At 42.7% G+C, this 22,906-nt stretch overlaps 2 protein-coding genes across 2 annotated transcripts; both read left to right on the forward strand.

Annotated features, from left to right (window-relative positions):
- The first annotated feature begins 85 nt into the window (after positions 1-85).
- On the forward strand, positions 86-12,993 carry LOC128772137 (phosphatidate phosphatase LPIN1-like). The gene is made up of 20 exons (XM_053888240.1): positions 86-632; positions 3,089-3,292; positions 3,373-3,468; positions 6,240-6,526; positions 7,035-7,136; positions 7,703-7,820; positions 7,903-8,191; positions 8,415-8,508; positions 8,582-8,766; positions 8,828-8,921; positions 9,002-9,071; positions 9,614-9,706; positions 9,791-9,837; positions 9,922-10,051; positions 10,123-10,271; positions 10,338-10,424; positions 10,503-10,655; positions 10,738-10,852; positions 11,741-11,844; positions 11,914-12,993. Exons 2-20 carry the CDS (start codon positions 3,101-3,103, stop codon positions 12,086-12,088), a joined length of 2,580 nt encoding a protein of 859 aa, XP_053744215.1. The 5' UTR covers positions 86-632; positions 3,089-3,100; the 3' UTR covers positions 12,089-12,993.
- A 556-nt stretch (positions 12,994-13,549) lies between these two features.
- Positions 13,550-20,118, forward strand: gnpat2 (glyceronephosphate O-acyltransferase 2). Its single transcript, XM_053887139.1, has 16 exons — positions 13,550-13,677; positions 14,118-14,318; positions 14,551-14,727; positions 14,805-14,934; positions 15,008-15,135; positions 15,204-15,279; positions 16,054-16,205; positions 16,270-16,400; positions 16,486-16,727; positions 17,444-17,701; positions 17,763-17,842; positions 17,915-18,055; positions 19,258-19,357; positions 19,419-19,512; positions 19,583-19,644; positions 19,712-20,118. Exons 1-16 carry the CDS (start codon positions 13,666-13,668, stop codon positions 19,762-19,764), a joined length of 2,037 nt encoding a protein of 678 aa, XP_053743114.1. The 5' UTR covers positions 13,550-13,665; the 3' UTR covers positions 19,765-20,118.
- The last annotated feature ends 2,788 nt before the right edge of the window (positions 20,119-22,906 follow it).

The raw sequence follows: 22,906 nt of genomic DNA on the forward strand, positions 1-22,906 counted from the left end.
GTGATTGGTCAGAAAGATCAGCTCACTGCTCGGCCCTTCAAGCGCTGACGTCACACGTATTCTATAGCGCGAAGAGATAAGAGGAAAGAGATCATATTTCCCTCACCCGCGTTTTAAATCGAATGATTTAATCTGTCACCAGTACGGTGTTGATGTGTCAATATTTTCTGTATTGGTATTTTAAAGAGCGAAATAATTCATATTTAATCACATCTCCTTTTATTTTGCGCTACAAAATTCGTCCACAACCCAAGAATGAGTGGGAAACTATCACTATCGGAGTACACTATTAAGTTGAGTTAAGTCGCAAAAAGGTTACGAAAGTACGTAACAGTTGCCACATTTGCACATTTTCCTCAATGTGTTTAACAACACTACATCTCGATCCTGATTGGTCAGTGGGCGGGCTGTGACGTCACAGACCAAGCACTCAGTCTCCTTGGGCTCGTGGAAAGGGGGAGACACCAGGAGAAATGAACGTGGCTTCACATAAATAGTGGATTTAACCATAGTTTTTGCAGTATCCAGCTGAGGATTAGGGCTTTGAAAAGATTACCATCTCTGGTATCATGCCCCTTTTGCCTGTCATTCGCTGTTGAGGAGCCGTTCTTCTACGTAAACGCATCTTGGAGGTGAGAATGCATTTATTCTGTTTATTAAGGTAAATATTTAGTGGAGAATATACGTGTCATGGATAAACGGACGGAAATAAAACTTGCCTATATACGCTGACGTTTATTTAGTACGTGAAAGCTGTTGTACATTTATTGTGGTGCATGTTCTGTCACGTGTACGAGACCTTTCTACTAAACTATCAACGCATCTGTTTTTATTGCCCGACTATGGTTGTAAAGATATTAACCCCTGACTGTTGGTGCTGCATAAAAGACACTGCAATTCAGTCTACTATTTGACACTTAGCTTAAAGCAGCAGCTTGTATTGAACTTCTACTCGTGTGTTCTTCCTCTTTTTCATCTGCAAAATCTATTTTTGGTGGCTTTGCAGCATGTTTCGGACTAGAAAAGAACTTCTTTGATGTCCACTTGGCAGCTCTGTCACTCCACTCCGGGTGGAATTATTCATTTAAGATGATAACGACAAGGCAGTTGAAGATTCAGACTGGGGTTCTGTTGGCTTAGTAGCAACCCTTCTCTTCCCTCACTGCTAGAATTATTTCTGGGACCTCAGCCAAGCCAGTCAAGGCCTGACCCCTTACTTCCCACAATTAGACTGCTGTTGAGACCGAATAGTCTTTGCAGTTCTAAATAGTGATGCACTTTATTGAGACATTCTGGATGCACAGTTGCAATAACAAGGTCCAAAAGTCCACTTATTCTTGAGTACTTTAACTGTAAATATACGTGTGCTGTCGTAGCTTACGTGGGGGTCTTTTAAGTGAAACAGGATACACGAGTGAAAAAAGTACACGAGTGGAATGCAATATGAAAGGCTGTCATCTCAAGCATTGGTTTCTCTATCAAAACTGACTTCCATTGTATGTCTACACACAGTTCCCACATGTTCATGGATGTAAACAGGAACTAAATTTAGTGTCCAGACGCATCAAACTTTTAAACAAAGAAAAAATCATTCCTTTAGTCTTGAAACTGAAATATTAAGTTTAAGGGAAAAAGTACTTTGTGTGTGTCTTTGTTTGTTTACCTCGCATACATTACGACAAAGCTCGCAGCACAGTCTGTAGTCAACACTGAAATGATAACGTGTTATGTCATCATTCACAATGTGTTCATTGTTGGTAGTGCACACTGTACCGCAACACGTCAACATGCTTTGAGCTGATACTGTATCTGCTGCGTCTGTGTCACTTGAAAACATTTGTTTTAACATGTTTCTAAATATATCTTCCTTTGCTTTTGAAAATTGCAGATTCTTTTATGCTATAATAGTAAGCATACATTAGTTAAGGAGTTATTTTTGGATCAACTTTTACGTTCAGGATGCTCACGGTTCATTGTAACATTTTACCTTCACGTTTTGAATCATGAGACTCAGGGCTTCTCTCACCTTGCCTATGCGCATGACATCATCCTGTGCAAACTGGTTTGTCTGTTTTGCACAACAAAGGAAGAAATAAGACAAGACGAAATTTCCTGCTGAGAAGAATCCAGTTCCACGAAACCCTTTTAGACTGAAGTTTCGCCCTCTTTTACATATTCCTGCATGGGTTGTTGCAGTTCCGTTAGCTGTGGTCCCCACCCAGTTGGATTTGAATGATGACTCTTTAAAAGACAACAATGTCATCTGAGGATTGCGGAAACGTTCCCAATTCGTAATGAAGACTCCTACTAACTGCCTCAAGTAATACGTATCTTTTTTCTGTACCTTTCAAGCTTGTCATTTTGATCATGACCAAAGGTGAAGGTGGAGTTATGATTCCTTAAAAGTTTTTTTTAAAAGAGGCTTTTATGAGTTAAAATTGTTAGAATGGTAAACATATTTGTCAAAAACGAAACCAGTTCAAAATCATTTTTCATTGCTTGAAATGAAGTTTTAAGTGTGTAAATGCTTTGCTTGGAGCCTGCTTTTTTCATCGCTCAGAAATGTGCATTTTAAATCCTCCACAAGTAACGTTCCTCAAGATGGTTTGTAACCGAAAGCATGTATTATTTGACCAAAATATTTAGTGTAAAGTGTACTTATTTAGAATCTTTGCTTCAAAATGTTTCATATGACAGCAGTTTGGATCAAGCTGTGAAGTTATACAGAAGACAAAGTTTGTAACTGAATCCAAAAATTTGGATCCATGATGGAACAAATGAGGAAGGTGAAATTCTCAACAGGTTCTTCAAATACACCCCCTGACCACAGACACCCCTGTGTTAAGTTGAGCTGACCTTGATCTAGATTGTACTAATAGCTTGACGCCATTCCACTCAAGGAGACTTGTACACGTTCTCACGCCATGAGAATTGTGATTGAGAGGCAAAGGACTTTATTTAAGTCTCAGCCTGCATTTTCGTAATAAATATATAACTTGTTTAAGTATAGATTCTGTTTTAAAGATGCTAAATTCTCTTTTCTTCTTTTGTGTCTATGTACCTTCCCCTTCACTGCCCCGTCCCACAGACACGTCAGACCATGAACTACGTGGGTCAGTTGGCAGGACAGGTGTTTGTCCAGGTCAAAGAACTGTATCGAGGCCTCAATCCCGCCACCCTCTCAGGCTGCATTGACGTCATAGTTGTTAGGCAGCCTGATGGAACCCTCCAGTGTTCGCCCTTCCACGTCCGCTTTGGGAAGATGGGCGTCCTGCGATCCCGGGAGAAAGTGGTAAGAATATAAACCCACTGAACCCCCTGTTAAAGTTCATGCTCGACACTTACAGTTGTGCTTGGTTGGTTCTCACGCAGGTGGACATAGAGATCAATGGAGAGGCTGTGAATCTACATATGAAGCTGGGGGACAATGGAGAGGCTTTTTTTGTCCAGGAGACAGAAGATGACCAGGTACTAACTGGTTTACACTTTGATGTCGGTATCACTTATGTACATTCCAAAATGATGATTCATAGTAATAATGCATCATGAGAAAGAAAAAAAAAAATATTTTTTTTTAATTTGAATGAATTTGGTATATTACTGAATCAAATGATAGACCCATACATACATTTAAACAACCAAATATTGTTTATTTTGCATCAGTTTCGATGGTGGCTATATTCAAGTTTTTATATAACCTTATTTAAACTAAAGCTCTTGAAAATATTTGTAAGCATTTTATAAGAATTTCAAATACATTCAGAGTAGTGGAAACCCTGGCCATCGTGTAGCGAAAAACACTCTTTTTGTTGTTGTTATCATCTTAGCTGTGACGTGTATGCATATATATATATATATATATATATATATATATATATATATATATATATATATATATCACACTGATGCCCAAGATCTTAGCTGACTCCCTGTGCCGTCTTTTAAAACACATTAAGAGCTCCACCCTCACCAACCGTCCACTGGGCCGCTCCGCCCTTGCAGACACCTGACACCTCTCAAGATGAACTCTGTCTGAATCCCAAGCACCTCCCCGGGATCCTCTTCCTTGGTCCTAATTTACCACCGCAGACAACTGACACCCTCAGTCACCTGTCAGTCAGTGACCTAGGACTAAATGTCCTGAATATAATCTACAAATAAGCAGACATTAAGTGAGTGTACACTGACTGGTGGTTGTGTATAAATTGATTTATTTCACATTTCCCTCCTCCAATTGCAAGAGGAAATATCTATCCCTCGAATATCTTTTTTCTTTATCATAATTTACCCTAAATAAACTGTCTATTTTACTATCATTCAGCTTAGCTCATCATGACATGCTGACATTCTGATCAATGGATCTACCCGCCCCTTTGAACGATTCAAATCATAACAGCGTATTGGAAAAAAAAATCTGTGTGGTGTGGCAATAATCCCAGACACGCCCTTGTTTACAAGCCTGAAGCACTTCTCCGGCTCTTCCTACTCGCCCACACAGGCGTAGTAGCTTCAGAAATGGACATGTGTGTGCAGAGTTGGCAAAGGAGCCCGGAATTTCTTCCTTATGGCCAGACAACATTCTTCTGTTTGCTGCAGCGTGGACTTTCCTCAGCTGCCTGACCTACATTTAATTCACCATGTACATTAAATATACATTGGACTCCTGTCAGGAAGCGTACGCCATGATGGAATGAAGCTCTGTAGGCTCAAAATGTCCTTAGAGTATGAGCTAAAACAACAAAATGTCCTCTCACTTCATAAAAACCTTTTGTTTCCAAACTCATTGAGGCTGGTCATAACAAAGCAACATGTTCATAATCACATGGGAATGAGTACAGCTGCAGTGTAAACAAGCGCTGAACTCTAGTGACTCTCTGAGCTGGCGCTGAAAAGTCATGTGAGTGATTGATATCGACCATAGTGGAGTCAGATTCGCTTCTGTGAGCGCGGAGGAGGAGCAGGAGGACTGTTTGTCTGGATTCCTTTCTTGGAAATGGAAAACGTGAGCGAGTGTTGTCAAGCCACAGACCATAGATTGTTCCTATTTCTTCCCTCTTGGAGTCCTCTCATTACACATTCATTCGTATTCCCCTGAGTCGACAGAACTCCTGGAAAGTCTTCCCTCTTTCCTGGAAGGAAACATTCGGCTGGAACAGTGTTGCAATGGCTCACGCTTTTTTATCTTCAAACAGCTGAGGAGACTATCAGGCTGCACTTTGACAGTGCTTACATGCAGAGTACTCATTCTATTTGCATGTTTTCTTCGAAAGTTTGTTTCATAAAATGAACGTTAAAGTCACATACTGAGAAAATCAGTTGCTTATGTGTCATCACTGTGGTGTCAAATACCCCTCAGCTCTGGCTTGGGGGTTCAGAAAAGTTATGTTGCTGGAGGGGAGTTGCAAATCAGTTCTATTGTTTTCTGGTCACCAGCATGTGTGTTTAAAATATATGCTTCCAAAAGACACTGATGTTTTTGTGATTAAAATTAAAATTTATTTTATTTTAAACACAGGTCATAACCACAAAAAGTGAGTTCCAAAAAGAATAAACATGCAGAAATAAACAACAAATGTGAAAATAATTTATAACAAAGTTTTATTTCACCATTTATTTCAGATTTTCGGCATTCCTGGCATGTTATCTATAACCACAGTACTATGTATTAAAGCCACGTATTTAGCTTAATAATTCAATATCAAGACATTCGTCTTGTTCTAAGACACGAGGCAGAATTGTTTGTCGGTATGTGTGACCAGTATTGGACCAAAACAAACAACCATCTGCCAATAATAATCCATTTCATGGGTTTTTTTGGAGTCATTTTTTGGTCATGATTCAGTGGTGAGCAGCATTATAAAGCAAACTACTTCACAGTGTTCTGGTTCAGGTCCCATGCTCGCTAGCCCCGACTCTCCCTGACTGCTTTTCCCATTCAATTACAATTTTGTTGTGTCCTTTTTAGTAGCTACTGCAAGATAGTTGAATCAATTTGAGGACATTTTACAGAACGTTTGTAATCTCCTTGGTGAAATTGAATTTGTGATGTTGTCGTGTTCAACAATGTTTCTTTATTGTTGTGAAATTAAAGTAAATGTTGCGCTACATTCAGCAGTTATGTGGTGGCATAATGTGTCGGAAAATATTAAGATGTTTATTGGGTCAAAACTTAGTGCTTAATAATTATAATGTAATAAGAAGCAGGTTCCATTTTTTGCTCATCTGACTGTCTTCAACAGGAAGTGGTTCCTTCCTACCTGGCCACCTCTCCCATCCTATCAGACGGCGCCATGCTGTTGAACTCCTCTCTGATGGGGAAAAGCGCCGGAGCGACCATACAGACTTTGGGCTCAGCGGGCACCACCGGAGAGCCCGGCAGCAGTTTGATGAAGAAGAGAAGGAAGAGGAGGAGGAAAACCAGGCCAGACAGCATGAAGAGAGAAGACAGCGGAGACTACTCAGCAGACGAGGACATGTTCACGATAGACATCAGCTCGGATGAAGGCGCGGAGATGGAGGGCAGTAGGTGAGAGGAAAAGACAGGAAATGAGGGAGGAACTACTGAGTTGTTTCAGAGACACGTGAGCCGGGGCGACGTGCCACCACTGGGGAAGTGAGATAAACCGCATATAGCCTCACTCAAATGTGTTTTTGGGGAAGCGCTAATAGAATGCAGTAAGGCCTCCAGCACTGATTAGAAATCCAATTTCATATGGCAAGCAGTCCATTTTCACAATGATTATGCCCTGAGAAGTGAACGCAGAGGTTCGTGTGTGTGTGTGTGTGTGTGAAGCAACAGCGGCCACTGTGGACAGACTGGGCCAATAGAAAAGGATTAAACAAAAATAAGGGAGTTTTGACACTTCTAACTTAAAAATCTATGAGTTGATATTAGTTCCAAACATTTTTAATAAACTATCTTTGTCTCCGCTTGCTAATGCTACTTGTTCCTTGTTGCTGAACTTTTTTCAAATGATCATTTATTCAGGAAAGTGAGGCATATATCTTCACAATTGTTTTTGTTTGTCATTCAGGATGTTCTCTTTGGAAGCGCAGCAAGACGGCTCAGCCAGTGGTTCATTCCAACAGGGCGGCGTCTACACTCGCTCTGATGGAGAGTGGAGTCCAATACAGAGGTGATTCTCACAGTCAGATCAGACTGGGTAGTTGGGAGGTCATTTTTGTTTATAGAGTTGAAAGATAATAAATTATATTTTACTGGCATTTTAAATGCATTATCATGTTTTTTTACGATATATTTTGGTTAATAGATTGTGTTCGTATTTACTGAACTTCTACTTTTAACTTCCTTATATGTAGATGTTTTGATTTTTCTTAATTTTATTTATTAAAAATTGAACCAAACTATGCTTTAGTTTAACTACTCTTAAATATGTAATGTTATTATTATTATTATTAATATTATATTTTCACGATTCATCCATTGCTCAAATACTTTTTCACTTTCCAACCTCAACTATTTTGATGTGAGGTTAAAATACATTCTCATCCTAAGTTGCAGGGACACCTGGTGCTTAAACCTGGCATTGCAATCGAAAAAATATCACTACTGGACTATCCACTCAAGCTAAAAAATACTTATTTTGAAATGTATTGCTTTTTAAATGTTTATTTTTAACCCTCTTTTGTCTGGACTGAGCGGTATATAGTGACAGTGGATTGTTGCTGGTTCCTTCCTCAGCTCAGAGAACTCCCGTCCCACCTCACCTAAAAGCGACTCTGAACTCATGATGAAGCCAACTGAATCTGATGATCCAGCGATGCACTGGGCTTGGGGCGAACTTCCTCAGGCCGCCATTGTAAGCTAAACACAGTCCCCAAACGCACATGCACTTTATCCAACCCATTAACTCATGACATCTCCGTCAATCGTTTGTCTAGCCGTCCTTTCCTTCGGTGAAACCCGACTCTTCCCAAGTCTCCATCCCAGTGTCGGAGAGCACACACTTCCGAGTCATTTCTCACGAGAGCCGCTCCGACCACAGCGGAGGCTGCACTGAAATGTCCACCATGCGAATGCTGGACACCACGGTGGAGTCCATCGGTATGGAGTCCATGACCATAACCTCCGAGACACGGGTGACGACGGTCTCAGGTGGCGCCGCTTGCATGGTGTCAGATACCGAGGAGACTCGCGCCGCAAAGAGCGACTCTCCTTCCAAGAAAAAAGGTGATGCAACACATCAGTTGAGATCAGGTTTACGTCCATATTTGGGGGAATATACTGCTTAAGGTTGTCAAAGCTTACAAGTGCTACTGAAATGCACAAAATCTTTTCTTCATTTTATTTTTAACATTCATGAAAAATTTATTTGGGTATGTCTGGAATGATTTTAAGAATCTCATATAGAGCTCTGGTTTGTTTACATGTTGCTATGGCTTCTTCGCACCAGATAAAAGAAGCCGCCATCTTGGTTCGGATGGAATCTATCTTGATGACATCACAGGTCTGGAGCCAGAGGTTGCAGCCTTGTACTTCCCAAAGAGGTGCATTATTTTTCAAACCTAAAATCATCGCTTCTCTGACACTAGATGAATTAACAAAATATCATTCTCATAGCGATGGAAGTGCAGCACTTAGAAGCCTCTCGGACGCAGGACTCCACGGCGCGAGCCTGTCCCCGCAGTCGGTCAGCTCTGGAGGAGACAGTGGAGTGGACAGCTTCTCAGACCAAATGACTGACCTGCCATCCATTGCTATCTCTCTGTGTGGAGGGCTTTCCGACAACAGGGAGATCACCAACGGTTTGTTCCCTCCGTCGAAGCGCAAAAACAATAAATTACAAGTCTGTTTGTGTACTCACAGAACAGTTCCATGAGAAGATCATCTCATACCAGCAGTTCGTGGAAAACCCCTCAATCATTGATGACCCTAACTTGGTGGTGAAAATCGGCTCCAAGTAAGACATTCGAATTGAAGGAAAACCACTTTGTGTTGCTGTTTGGGAACAGGAGCGATAAGATACACTTTGTTCCACAGGTACTATAACTGGAGCACTGCTGCTCCCCTCATGCTGGCCATGCAAGCCTTCCAGAAACCTCTGCCAAAGGTACGACATGGATACACATCATGGTGATGATGTGTGGGCGTATCTAAACCAAATTTAGAAGAGTTGTGCTTGACAAGTCAGCAACCATACATCAGCAGTCAATGCTTTAAAATATAAGATTTATTGTGCTATTATCCAGCACATTTTAGGTCTTTATTAGACTTAGACTTTTGCACAAAAAACATATCATAATACCATGGCAATGAAATGTCTAAAGCTATATGTCCAAAAATAAATCAAAGATGAACAAATAAACAATTCATTATTAACCCTCTTCAAGATAAATGTAACTAATTTTCCCTCCTGTTTTTTTCCCTCATTCTAACTTCATCATTATTTCACTAGTCTTCCTGCTTCGGTTATGTTTACTCCACTGTGGAATTTCTTCTGTGTTGTCTGAGTGGGTTGCTGGGCTACAGCTCTGTATGTCCAGTCCTTTATTTACTTCTTTTCCATTCCCCTCCTTTCTTTAAGAAATTATGTGTTTTTTATTTAACTTTTACATTTTTTTTTCTTTTTGATTTGTGCGTCTCCTGCTGCAGGCTGCAGTTGAGAACATCATGAAGGAGAAGATGCCCAGAAAGGGAGGGAGATGGTGGTTCTCCTGGAGAGGCAGGAACAGCGGCTCCAAATCGGTAAGATTCATTCTCCAGTGGATCCAGATTTAATCTCAGAGCAATGGGTGAGAGTGATAAGTGGCATACACCTGTGGCATACAGGACTCCGTCTCTGGCCCTTCTGAGGAAGTCGGAGCCTTGACAAGCAGGTACGATTGATTTAGATCAATGTTCCTCTGGACTCCTGCTTCACTGCTCATGGGATTTTTAGAAACATTCCCGTCTGATTTCAGACTAAAAGATGAGTCGTCCTCAAGTGATGAAGATCACCGTTCAGCCTCGCAAACTGTCCAGTCAGAGCCAGGCTTCGCTACAGGGGGCGTGTCCTACAAGAAGACCCTGCGACTCACATCAGAGCAGCTGGTGAGGACTTTGTTAATACGTCTGAATATTATTACCGTGGGGCCAAATGAATGTTTATTTGTGTTGTGCAGGTTTCCCTGCAGCTGCAGGACGGTCCAAATGACATTGTGTTCAGTGTGACCACTCAGTACCAGGGAACCTGCCGATGCCAGGGCACCATTTATCTGTGGAACTGGGACGACAAGATCATCATCTCTGACATCGATGGAACCATCACCAGGTGCGTGTTTGGCGGCGTGTTTGGGTGTTTGCTGGTCAGCTGTTAACATGTATTTGATGTGACCAGGTCAGACACCCTCGGTCACATTCTGCCCACCCTGGGGAAGGACTGGACCCACCAAGGAATTGCACAGCTCTACCACAAAGTCAGCCAGTAAGCAGCAAAAAAAAAATCAATATTCAGAATTCATACATACATTTTCTTGAAAAATATTTTTGCTCTTTTACTCAGAAACGGCTACAAGTTCCTGTACTGCTCTGCCAGAGCCATCGGTATGGCAGACATGACCCGGGGTTACCTCCACTGGGTCAACGAGAGAGGAACCATGCTGCCTGTAGGACCAGTGCTGCTGAGTCCCAGCAGTCTCTTCTCAGCTCTGCACAGGTAGCGGAACAAGCCGGCTTTGCTTCAATATGAACTTCAATATAAAGGCTATTCATGGTTTGTCATGTGGTGTTTGTGGCAGGGAGGTTATCGAGAAGAAGCCAGAGAAGTTCAAGGTGGAGTGTCTGAACGATATCAAGAATCTCTTCTACCCCAACACTGAGCCTTTCTATGCAGCATTTGGAAACAGACCAACGGTAGGAACATGTTTTCACGTACTGTATAGAGCACCGTGATAACAAGTCATTATGCTCTCTACTGTAGTTATGATAACCCGACAATTATTGCATATTGCTTCCCTTTCAGCTAGTCATGAAGCTGAAGGAATTTTACGCAATGTTTATACATTTTTTTATTGAATAGAATTGCAAGTAGGATGCAATGCAATGTCCTCTGTTGTTGGCTAGAACAAAGTCATGTGCTCGGCCGGACTGGAGTCACAAAGAGGCTCTTTCAGGATATGGGGTCAAAACAGGAAGCAGTTGTACAAAATAAAAATAACAGGATGTGGAATTAATTCTTGCAAAGTAATCAAACTTGTCAAGCAGTGCAACTTTATCAGATTATTTACCTTTGGTTTTAACTGTACTTTGATGATTGATTCGTGATGTGCTTTTTATTCTGTACCGTAATTTCCAGACTATAGAGCGCACTGGAATATTAGCCACTAAAATTAAGCAGGAAAACAGATCTTGTTCCTACATAAGCCGTAGCGCTGTATAAGCGGCGGGTGCAGTGGTGCTGTCTGCACTGTAGAAAGGTCAGTGGTACCTGGCTTGAACATGCATGAGGATCACTTCTAAACTAGTTTGGAAAACTGTCATGATGGCTCAGGGGACCAGACCCAAGTGCTAAAATCGAGGACTACAGAAAACTTACACTCATTCATTGAACAAACAAAACTCAAACACGAACGCTCGAAGAAAACAAAGACTTTCTCACCAAAACCTGGAGCGAGAAAAACAGAATGAACAGAACACAGTGTGAGGTGGAAATCCACACACAAACACACACTGACACGCTGATCGGAGCATTAGACACACAGCAAAAACTGCACATTGATGCATGTCTCTATATGCCTTCAGGATGTCTACTCCTACAAAGAAGTTGGGGTGCCGCTGAACCGGATCTTCACAGTGAACCCTAAAGGAGAGCTGGTGCAGGAACATGCCAAGACCAACATCTCATCGTAAGTTCTCTTTGTTAGTGGCGATTTATTTTGGATCAGAACGTAATGACTGGAAACCTTCTCCCTCAGGTACGTCAGACTGGGTGAGGTGGTGGACCATGTGTTCCCTCTGAAGATGCGCTCCTCTTCCTCCGACTTCCCCTGCTCTGATACCTTCAGCCACTTCACATACTGGAGGGAGCAGCTCCCCCAAGTGGAGCATCAGGGAACTCCACTTCCACACACCTCTACCTCCAGCAGCTAGGACTGTTTAATGGCGGCTTGCATTTGAATGTGGTATTTGAGATCCGTGTGACCAGTAGAGCCCTCGATGCTGTACAGGTCCGGATGAGCACAAGCTGGCGCTAGCCTTTTTCGACTGTATGTATGCGAGTAAGAATGTGGCGAGGCAGCTTAGTGCACGTGTGAGCACATTGTTCTTGACAATATATGACAATTTAACAACTAAGAAATGCAATTTGTGCCAAGTCATCGTTGTAGAGTTTATTTTCATACAGTGTTTATAGGAAGTCAGCCAACTATTACTCAGCAATATGTAAAATTAGTGCAATGGTTCACATGAATGTTTGTGTCAAATATAATACGAGATATTTTTACTGGTGTGTTTTCAGAAATGTCTGATAAGAACTGTATTTATTGACAGAGAAAATTCAGAAAACACGACCAGAAAAATCCTTTAAAATCACTCTTTTCTGTATCTGAATGATTTATTTTTTTACAATTACACATCGCTAGATATGTTGTTGACAGCTGCCTTCTAATTTATTCATATACAGTAAACAGTATTTCTAAAACATATACCTCATAGACAGTGACTGATAAAACTACAAACTATTTCACGTATACACATGTATTCATGCATCAGTCGGATCTTTTCTCTACTCACAGATGAAAGGCATTGCAGTGTTGACAGAGAACTAGGGGGCAATGTGTTTTAGCAGCACCTCATACCATGCTGGCCTTTGAAATGTGTATTATCCTTCCAGTATTTGTAATTCTTTCTATGAAAGAGGTGAAGAGTTTCTTTTTATTTGTCAAATCACATCCACTTTTACTCCCTTTTGGTCGACCTGTTCACTGTAATTTAAATAAAAATGCCTTGCTATTAAATTGTCTACTGTTACGTTTTTTATGCTGTGTAAAGGTTTTAATAAATAGAAACACAGTTTGGTTTGAGAGTCCTTTGGTGTCTTTCTTACTGCCTGCTTTTGCTTTTAGTTTACTTATGAAAATACTCATTGGTATGTAAAATTTTAAATTTTGAAACTATAAATCTGACTACTTGGTCTGTGACTGTGTTAATAAATGATAGAGACTGTGTGTTAATAAATAACAAGAGATTAACTGCTAGATGTGATTGTGTCATAATAATTTATCTAAACAACAAATAGATTTAATAAAGTCGCCAGATTTGAAGACTGCAAACAGTCTGCTTCAGCCACAATTTAGTATGATAAAATAATGTACCTAGACACATACCTAAAAGACGTCTTTATATAGGAAACACAATCATACAGATACATAAAGAATATATTTGCTGTTGCGTGTTCGTTGTATAGTCATACTCCGGTTAGTTTTTCTGTAAATGAATGGGTTGTTTTCCCACTAGAGCGGTGTTTTCACGGTTCTCCTCCACCAGGATTGTCATGTAAATGAGCCGCGGGGTTACTGGAGGACGAACGTCTGCGCTTGGCTGAATGCAGGAGGAGTCTCCAGACCTGTTAAGGCCAGGCCTCTCTGCACGCTCCTGTGAGCCAACAGAACCGGAGCAAAGGAAAACGAAAGCTGTGGAAAAGCATCTAGTGCTTCCTGCATGAAATCATGCCGGGGACGGTAAGTTCTAGTCTTGTAAAGTTTCATAGTGTTATTCCTACATTATGACCTGCTTTCAGTAAGTTGCTTCATAGCAGCCGGTGTTAACTGGTCAGAGTGCAAAGCTTGCTGCTGATAAACCACTGAGATCGGGGCCACTGTGACCTGTTCACACACTTTTTTACACTCTAAACTGGAGATTTATACGTTTTTAAACATGCGCTTCTATTGTGATAACACCAGTGATACACCAGTGATGTAGAATTGGATAGAAAAAGTGATGACCCTTGTTATTTTATAACACTTCTCGATTTCTTCATTTTTCCATCCCAGCCTCATATTGCTTTCTTTTCCCCATGTGAAAACTCCTGAGGCTCTGATGGTTGTTTTGAAGGTTTCGTCTGGCTTTCTTTATCAGTAAAAGTCCTTGACTTTGCGTCTTGTTGAAACCCAACCTTCAGTTCTTGGAGTCCAGCTGCACTGGCTTGAACAGTGGTCAGTACTTTGTGGATCTTCTGGAGGAAAGGAGGAGCAGCAGTGACCTTGGCCATGCCCTTCGCACTTACAACCCCCAACCTTACAAAGACGCTTCATCCTGCTCCCCAGCGGAGATCAACGAAGCTGTGCTGGATTCACAGAACCTCCGATACGTCATGAAGGAGGTGAGGTAGTGTTCACTGGCCTGCAGCGTCATATTATATGGGACATAAACAATATATTTTTACATCAACATTCACTGAAGCCGGGACACAAAAGTCATGTGACTTTCAACTTCAACAATTTATTTATGGCAACAGACCAAGTCTACTTTTCGTCTTGTTCAGAGATTCACTCCTCGGGAGCTTTTGATACTTCAGTTCAAAAGTATGACTCTCAGTCCGTCTCTCTCCTCAGATTGCGGCAGAAACGGGTGTAGCAACGGAGGAGCTCAAAGTCTCTGCAAGAGGGATTTTGGAGGAAATGTCTCAGAATCTCCAGCTGCGCTGCATCCGGCTGATGGCCTTCACGCTCACTAAAGTCGTCAAGCGACTCTTCAGCAACATCTACATCAATATGGAGGGACTCAGCATGGTATCATTCATATTTTGGGACTCAACACATAGCGACACATGACTTCTGACCTATTAAAGAACTGTTGTTTTCACCAGCTGCAACAAGCCATTCAAGAGAGTCCAGTCATCCTGATGCCCAACCACAGGAGCTACGTGGACTTTTTAATCATCTCCTACATTCTGTTCACCTACGACCTCCCAGTTCCTGTCATCGCAGCAGGAATTCGCAAGTATCTACTCCATTAAAACAACGTGGTCTCTGAATCAGGACTCACTGTTTTCCTCCTTCAATCGTGAAGCTTTGGCAGGGATGAAGGTTGTGGGGGAGATCCTGCGTCGCTCTGGAGCTTTCTTCATACGCCGGGACATCGGCGCCGATAAGCTCTACTGGGCTGTGCTGTCCGAATACGTCAAGGTGTTGGTGCGGGTAAGGCGGGTTTATCATCTGAGCTGGAGCGAAACATGGTTAATACACTGTCATATCTCTGTTTTTAGAGAGGATGTGCTCCCCTTGAGTTTTACGTGGAAGGTTATCGGAGTCGAGCGCTGAAGTCTCTGACACCGAAACTGGGTGCGTGAAGCTACGAAAAAAAAAAAAAATCTTGGTTTTGTTTGGCTCGATCTAAGGATGGGGTAGTTTGTTGTTTGTTTTGTAGGAGTCGTAAAAGATGGCTGTAAGAATGTCTGTGAGAATGACACACTCACATTCATAACCATTCATAAAAGTTCTCACAAGGAGGTGTTTTCCCAAAAATTGGTCCTCTCTAATATAGATAAGCTAAATACACACACACCAGCCAATGTTTTTATGTTTTGTGGCAACATTTTATTTACTTTCATGCTTTCCCCGGCATCTCACTCTCAACCCTACCATCCAAAACAAATGGCTAGCCTCAACCAGAACTCTTAAATTTGAGTTATAATCACTTATATATATCCATGTACTACTATTATAATGTTATATATATATTATATATATATACATATGTAGAAATAAATAAAAAATAAAATAAAGTAACAAAAGTCTGAATCAAATTTGTTCATATATATATTTAACATTATTATAACATTACGCAAATATAACATTTTAATATATAAAAATTTCATTTGAAAAAAATGTATTCAATTTTCTTTGTATTTCGACAAATCGGTGTAAATTTGCATTACTCGTCTGTTACATTCATCATTTTTCAGACTCAGCTGACTGCTGCGTTGCTTGTTGTTTCTCAGTTGTGTCCCAGCAGGGGTGGAACCGTTCTAAACATGTGGCTTTTGAAAGCAGCGCTTCTCTTGAGAATGAGCCTCAGTTTGAGCCTCTTTATATTCCACTCCTGCTCTCTGACAGGAATGATGCACATGGTGCTGGAGCCCTTCTTCAAAGGGGAGGTGTATGACGTGACGCTGGTGCCCATCAGCATCAGCTACGACCGCGTCCTGGAGGAATCCCTGCTGGCTCATGAGCTACTGGGGGTCCCGAAACCTAAAGAGAGCACCAGAGTGCGTCGCTCACATGTATATGGTTGTGATGTTTTGAACTGACGCTCTTATGTTGGCCGGGCAGGGCCTGCTGAAGGCCACTGGAGTCTTGGAGGAAGACTACGGCTGCATGCATGTGACTTTCTGTCGCCCTCTCTCTGTCAGAGAGCTGTGTTATGGAAGGATCAGCCGCTGGCAGTACAACCTCACACCGAGGTTGGAAGTTTTTCATGTGTTAGAATCTGTTTAAATCACATCGGAAATGTAAAAGCCTGCGTCCTCTTTTGTGCTCTCACTGTAGAGATCTCCCTCAGAGGCCCTCTCTGGAGGCGCAGGCCTGTGTGAGCTGGTTGGCTCATCTGGTGCTTCGAACTCAGGAAGGCGCGTCTTGGATCAGCCCCTGGTCCCTCATGGCGCATGTGCTGCTGCAGACTCCCACCGCAGTCCTCGCTGGTGAGGGTCTGCCCTGGCACCAGCTGATGGAGAAGACCCTCTGGCTCAAGAAGCTGGCCCTGGATCTTGGAGCGCAGCTGAACTGGCCCGGTGGGTTTCAGGAAGGAATCATCCTTAGGTTTACTCTACTGAAAAATCATGAAAAAAAAAAACACTTTTAACACTTTTATTATTTTTTTAAATTATATTTCATACATGTTTCACTATTGGAAAATAGTTTTCTTATGTCCCACAAAGTCAATTGTAATCGCCACTATTTTTTAAACATTTTACATCTAATTTTAAGGACTTTTTTTGTACTGAATAGATCTAGAAATTATGATTTAACTCGTACCAACATTTTTTTAAATATATGTTTTTCCCATAAGAAAAATCTGAAGTGCAATTAAATGTTATCTTTTTTTTTTCTTGAATTGGCACTGCTACTTGGAAAGTAAATTCAAATATATAAGAGAATCAAAGCACATTTAAGAGGGGATTCATCTGGGATTCTCTCTATTCTGTGTAATTGTTATATGTGGAAATGTAGTGCAGAATCAGAAAGGCGTGATGTGGAGGAAGTTCTCTTCAGTGTTATACTGTCGCCCGTCCAGGAGAGGGCGCTAATCCACGAGTGTGAGTGAGTAGGGGAGCGCGTTCGGTCTTAGCCCACGCAGAGGTAGATCAGACAGATTAGATGAAGGTAAGCTGCCAGAAACCTTTGGAGGATTATTGCCGTCCTGACGTCGTCTCCTCAGAAGACCCCTCTAAACCATCTCACTTTACAACCTTTGACATCTATTCATTATGTGTGACACATTCCCCAGCGCAAGTCCCTGACTCTGAGGTCGTGACCTCCAGCTTGGCCCTTCACCACTCCACAGTTCAGCACAGAGCAGGGCACGTGTCCTTGGCTGCAGAGGAGGAGCCCACACCGAAGTGCCCAGCCAGCCCTGAGGAGCGGGTGATCCGGACCGCGGTGCCTTTGCTGATGTTGGCCTCGTACCGGAACCAGTCCATGCATGTGTTCGTCCGGCCTGCTCTGCTCGCCACGGCCATGCGGGTGACAGAGAGCACGAGGAGAGGCAAGTGACGCCACGCGCCAACAACCAGACAAATTCAGTCTTCTAACGTGGGCTGTTCCAGATGAGATCTTCGCCTTCTTCTGCTTCCTCCAGCATGTCTTCTCCGCAGAGTTCATCTTCATTCCTGGCCAAGCTTCGCAGGTGAGCTATGCTCTCAGAAAACCTCACAGATTCTGAAGAGCTTGTGGACATGAATGTTCATCTCCCTCTCAGGACTTCGACGAGGCCTGTCTTCTCCTGAAGAAATGTGCAGCTCTGGAGATCAAGGGTCAAGAACTTACTGTGTCAGACGCCGGTGGGGAGGTGTTGCACTTCCTGCGGTCACTTCTGCTGCCCTTCATCCAGTCTTATGAGGTGGCTTATTGATAAACCAGTATTAAGAAAAAATATATAATTGTTTTTATCTGTATCTTAAATACCTCTAAAAATGAAAAAGAAATATATATTTATATATTTTTTATTTATATATATATTTCTTATTCATTTTGGGACTATATATATCTATATCTATATCTATATCTATATCTATATCTATATCTATATCTATATACTTATATATATAATATACATATATGATGAAAGATACCTCTGAAATGTATTACAATTTGTTAATTTATTACATTTTATATTGTTAAAAAAAGAAATATACATAATATATATTTAAATAAAAATATTTTTAATAAAGATGAAAGTACTTCTAAAAAAGCATATATATATATATATATATATATGCTTTTTTGAAGTACTTAAAAAATTAAATAAAAAAATATACATACATATATAAACATTTTTAGTAAAGATGAAAGTACCTCTAAAAAAAGAAATAATACATCTATTATTTCTTTTTTTAGAGATATAATATAATATATTACATTTTGTATTGTTAAAAAGTGATCTATACATAATATATATATATACATTTTTTTTAAATAAAGTTGAAAGTACTTCTAAAAAAATCATATACAGTATATACATTTAAATAAATACAATAAAACAACAACAATAATTAGGAGGAAAATGCTTCCAAAAATGAAAATACCACAAAACAATAGTCGCGGAGTATTGTTTCCGACTGCCGACTGACCCACTTTTGGCTCCGCACCCAGCAGTTGAGAATCACTGTCTGAGCCCATCCATCAGTTAATGCTGTTGCCTCGTCCATGCATCATGTTGCGGCCCAGTTGAAGAGCAAGTCGCGAGCTCAACCAACCTTGAATCCCTCTGACACAGCGACAAGCTGTGTAAATGAAGGGAGGCAGAGTGGACGCGTCTTAGAGAGAAGCTCATCCGTCTCCCGCTCCTGAGTGTCAGTCTGAGTGATTGCCCTCATGTGCGGACGTCTGCTGGTCATGTCCCCTCATGGATAAAACGCATCTTGACGCTAGCTTGGGAATGTTTCCGTCGTCTGACCTGCTGTGAAACCACTAGTAGCTGTTGAAAACATGCTGTTGAGCGACAAAAAAGTCAGTCCTAAAGCATCCAACTAGTTTGAGCCCATGATGCTTAACTGGTTGCTTATTGACTTATTGGTCTTGAGAACTCATGTTGGTGTCCAGGTGATGTTGAGGTATCTGTGTGAAGGAGGAGGTCAGCAACTCTCCGACAAAACGCTGCTCCCTGCTGTGCGGAGTCTGGCGACGAAGCTCATCCTCTCCGGTAAGTCAAGACGGCGCCATGTGACTTCCACGCTCAAGCACCTGTCGCTGGTTCCTCCCAGGTGAGCTGGGCACGTACGAGGCGCTCTCATCCGACGCACACAAAAACGCCCTGTCGGCGCTGAGGCGGCTGGAGGCCGTGACAAAGCTGCGGCCGTGAGTAATGAGATTAGCTCCGGCAGTACCTGCGCCGCGGCACGATCACGGCCCTGATTTGTGATGGCAGGTCCGAGCGGAGTGAGTACAGGGTCGACACGTCGGCCGTCAGAAGAATTAGAGACGTGCTCTGTAAGTCTATAAAGTTTAAACCCTCTTTCCGGGCGAGTTAGCTGACATGTGCTCTCTCTTCCTGCAGCTGGGAAAATCCCCCCGCAGACTCTTCAGGCCGCACCTGACGCAAGACTGTAGTCTCTGCTAGAACCCGTCCACCTCCTGGATCCACCTGGATCCACCTCCTGACATAGCCATCAAACCTTTGCTAGCTATAAGCTAGTACGCTAGTGAGTCATAGACAGTTAGCCGAGGGCTGCAACCTTAGCGATTTCTTCCTTGTTATGTTAGCAATACTAGTGTCCCGTGGTTTTAAACACACAATTTCACCTTTGACCTTTAAAGCCTTATAGGCCCAGTCCAGACGAGACTGTCAGAGTTTAGCCAAGAGGAGTGTCGCGGTGACACCGGGTTGTAAGGAGATCTTCTTGAGATGGATTACAACCGATGTATATTTCAATTAAATTCAATATATGTTCAACAGACTGTCTTTTTTATTCTTTTAGAGAGAAGAGACTATGGATATCAACAATGAATGAGGAAAGTGAAACTTTGCTTTAAGAAGAAAAAAAAACTAGCCTTAGCTTGATGCTGTTTAAAGTCTGTGTTCGGCTCACGACGTGGACTCGGGTGAAAATCTCAGGACTGGTATTGATCCAAGGAGTATGAAGTGGATCAGGACGGAACATCATGGATAAAGAGGTCACGGGAGGGCAACCGGTGACCCGTACCCGTGTTCAAAGGGGTAGCAGCGAGGTCGAACTTGATCTTGCTGCTGGATTCCAGGGCATAAATCCTGCCTGCCTGGGGACTGAGGGCCAAAGTTCAATTTGGATGAGTCCACTTTTGATGGATGTATCGAGCTGTGTCGCCATCGCGTTTAAGGGGCTACATCTGCAGATCGGGATGTGCTTATGAGGCTTCATGAAACAGTGCCCTCATTTTTAGAGCTCAATAGGGGGTGCTGTTGGTTGAAAAATTATTTGAGGTTTCATTGAAACGGTTGTTCAAAACCTAACAGTTTAGAGCATAGAGTGCCATCTGGTGGCCTCTGGAAACAAGGACACCATTTCATGAAGCCTCATCATTCCATCACTAGCTTTAACCCAAGGATTTACACGTCCTCTGGCTGGATGCTAGCAGTAGGAAAATGAGCAAAGAGAAAGAAAATCCTGGGTTTTGAACTGAAACAGTCAATTGTTTTTCAACTTAAAAAAGCAGAGTGAAGCCCAGCAGTCTGCTTGAACGCCTCTCACCAATATACAAAAGACCTAGCAGATTCTCAAAGTCCTTTATTTTCAGAACATCCGTCAGTAAAATAATGCACCACAGACAGAAAAGGTTAGAAATCGCTTCCTTCAATGAACGACATGTGTTTGATTTGATTCCAGAGAGAGCAGCATCAGAACTCAGAGCCATCAACCCTTAACAGATAAAAGGCCTCTAAAGTATGGTCAGTAGTGATGCGTAGGTGAGGCTTCATGAAACAGTGCCCTGGTTTTCAGAGGCCACCAGATGGCACTTTCTGCTCTAAAATGTTTGAACTTGAAAACTCGCATCATTTCTAAAGCAAGAGCGCCATCTAGTAGCCTCTGAAAATTAGAACACTGTTTCATCGACCCTGCACTTCTGTTTCATGATGCCTCATCTAGCCATCACTAGTGGTCAGCAGGCGCCGGGACGATACCCACAACTATCTCGGTCAAAATGTAAGGAGTGTGTCGGATCCGTGTGGGTGTTTATCTGTAAACAGGTGGCACATCGACCTTGATGCGCAGGGCGCTGACGGGGTCTTGACAGAACACAGAGATGTATTCCAGCACTTTGGAATTCAGCTTCTTCTCGCCCTCCTTGGCCCGGAGCCGCTCCCTGTCCCATCGCTCCCTCTCGCCGTTCATCTGCGAAAACACGTTGACCTGGATCGTTCGTAGCGTGGCGGCTAGAATGTAGAATCCAGCCTGCATCAGGTGGCAGAAGGCGGAGCCCACGCTCAGCAGCGCCCCCATCAGGTTGGGCACCGTCTCGCACACCACGCACATCCCCTCCAGGAAGTGCAGGGCGCCTTTCCGGCCGAGCGGGTGGTCATGGTTCTGGTAGCTCTGCAGGCAGGGCGGCTGCTGGTACTTGTTGATCCAGTACCGAGTGCAGTCGACAAAGTGGGTGACCGCTCTGCGCAGCGGGAGCAGTGCCAGGTACAGGTGACAAGCAGCTTTGGTCAAGGCATGGAAGAGGAGTCGCAGCTCCAGCACGGCGTTGCCTGGGGATCAGAGAGTGACGGGGTCAGATAAAGTCTAATTTAACTCCGGAGCTAATGTCACCAGCCATTACAAACAACGTCTGCAACTGGATTACAGTCTCTTTAGGCCCTGTGGGAGCTGAGATCTCGCCCAAACACACGCAGGGATCCAGCCCGTTGCATAACTGAATATCACACAGGACCTTTGTGACACAACACAAACTATCATGACACATATCGTGTCTTAACCGCCCTACCATTCGGACTGAGTTAGCAAGGTCAAGAGGTCAGCAGAGCCTCAAACGCTCTGCTAAAGAAGGAACATTCGGCTGGTCTTCAGGCCTTTCCGTCTAACTAGCCCCTTGCTTCTTCCTCTTACCGTCGATGAAGCAAAAAATCCAGAGAAGGACAATGCTGGCTGCCAACCACGTCCACCAATCCATGTGGTCTCCTTCGGTCCTGCAGCCGGCACCAGAAAGAAAGCAAGGGACGGCAAGCTGTGATTTTTTTTTTTTAATCCAGGGAAGCCCCGCCCCTTCTTTACGCACTTAATTCCTGACATTAAGCAGGCCTTGCACCTCTAGGTGTCAACATGAGTTTAACCTAGTTCACCCTGAATCGTCTCACACCAGAGTTCCACTCCTCTCTGATCCTGAAACCCTCAGGGGAAGACTCATCTCCTCCTCATCTGGAGGTTTTCGCTTTACTTCCCCAGTCAAATCAAGAGCTCTTCTTACCGTCAATAAAGCAGAGAATCCAGATCATGAAAATCCAAGTCATCCAATCCATCTGGTCTGGAGTGCAGTCCACCTTGTTGCACGATGAGCTCGAGCCTGGTTTCAAATTCCGTCCTCATACTTTTGTGCAATTACAGTGAAGCGAAACCGAAGGTCAATGCAGCCAGTTTAACTGGATTAACACGTACATCAAAGAGGACACCGTCTCCCAGACTCACTGCCAGAACCAACGGGTTGTGTTGCAAAGACATGTTTTTAAACGCTTGTGCCAGAGACCCCATGTCTAGAAGGGGTCATGTTCAAGTGT

The sequence above is a fragment of the Synchiropus splendidus genome, chromosome 15 (genome assembly GCF_027744825.2).
Source record: "Synchiropus splendidus isolate RoL2022-P1 chromosome 15, RoL_Sspl_1.0, whole genome shotgun sequence".
Classification (NCBI taxonomy): domain Eukaryota; kingdom Metazoa; phylum Chordata; class Actinopteri; order Syngnathiformes; family Callionymidae; genus Synchiropus; species Synchiropus splendidus.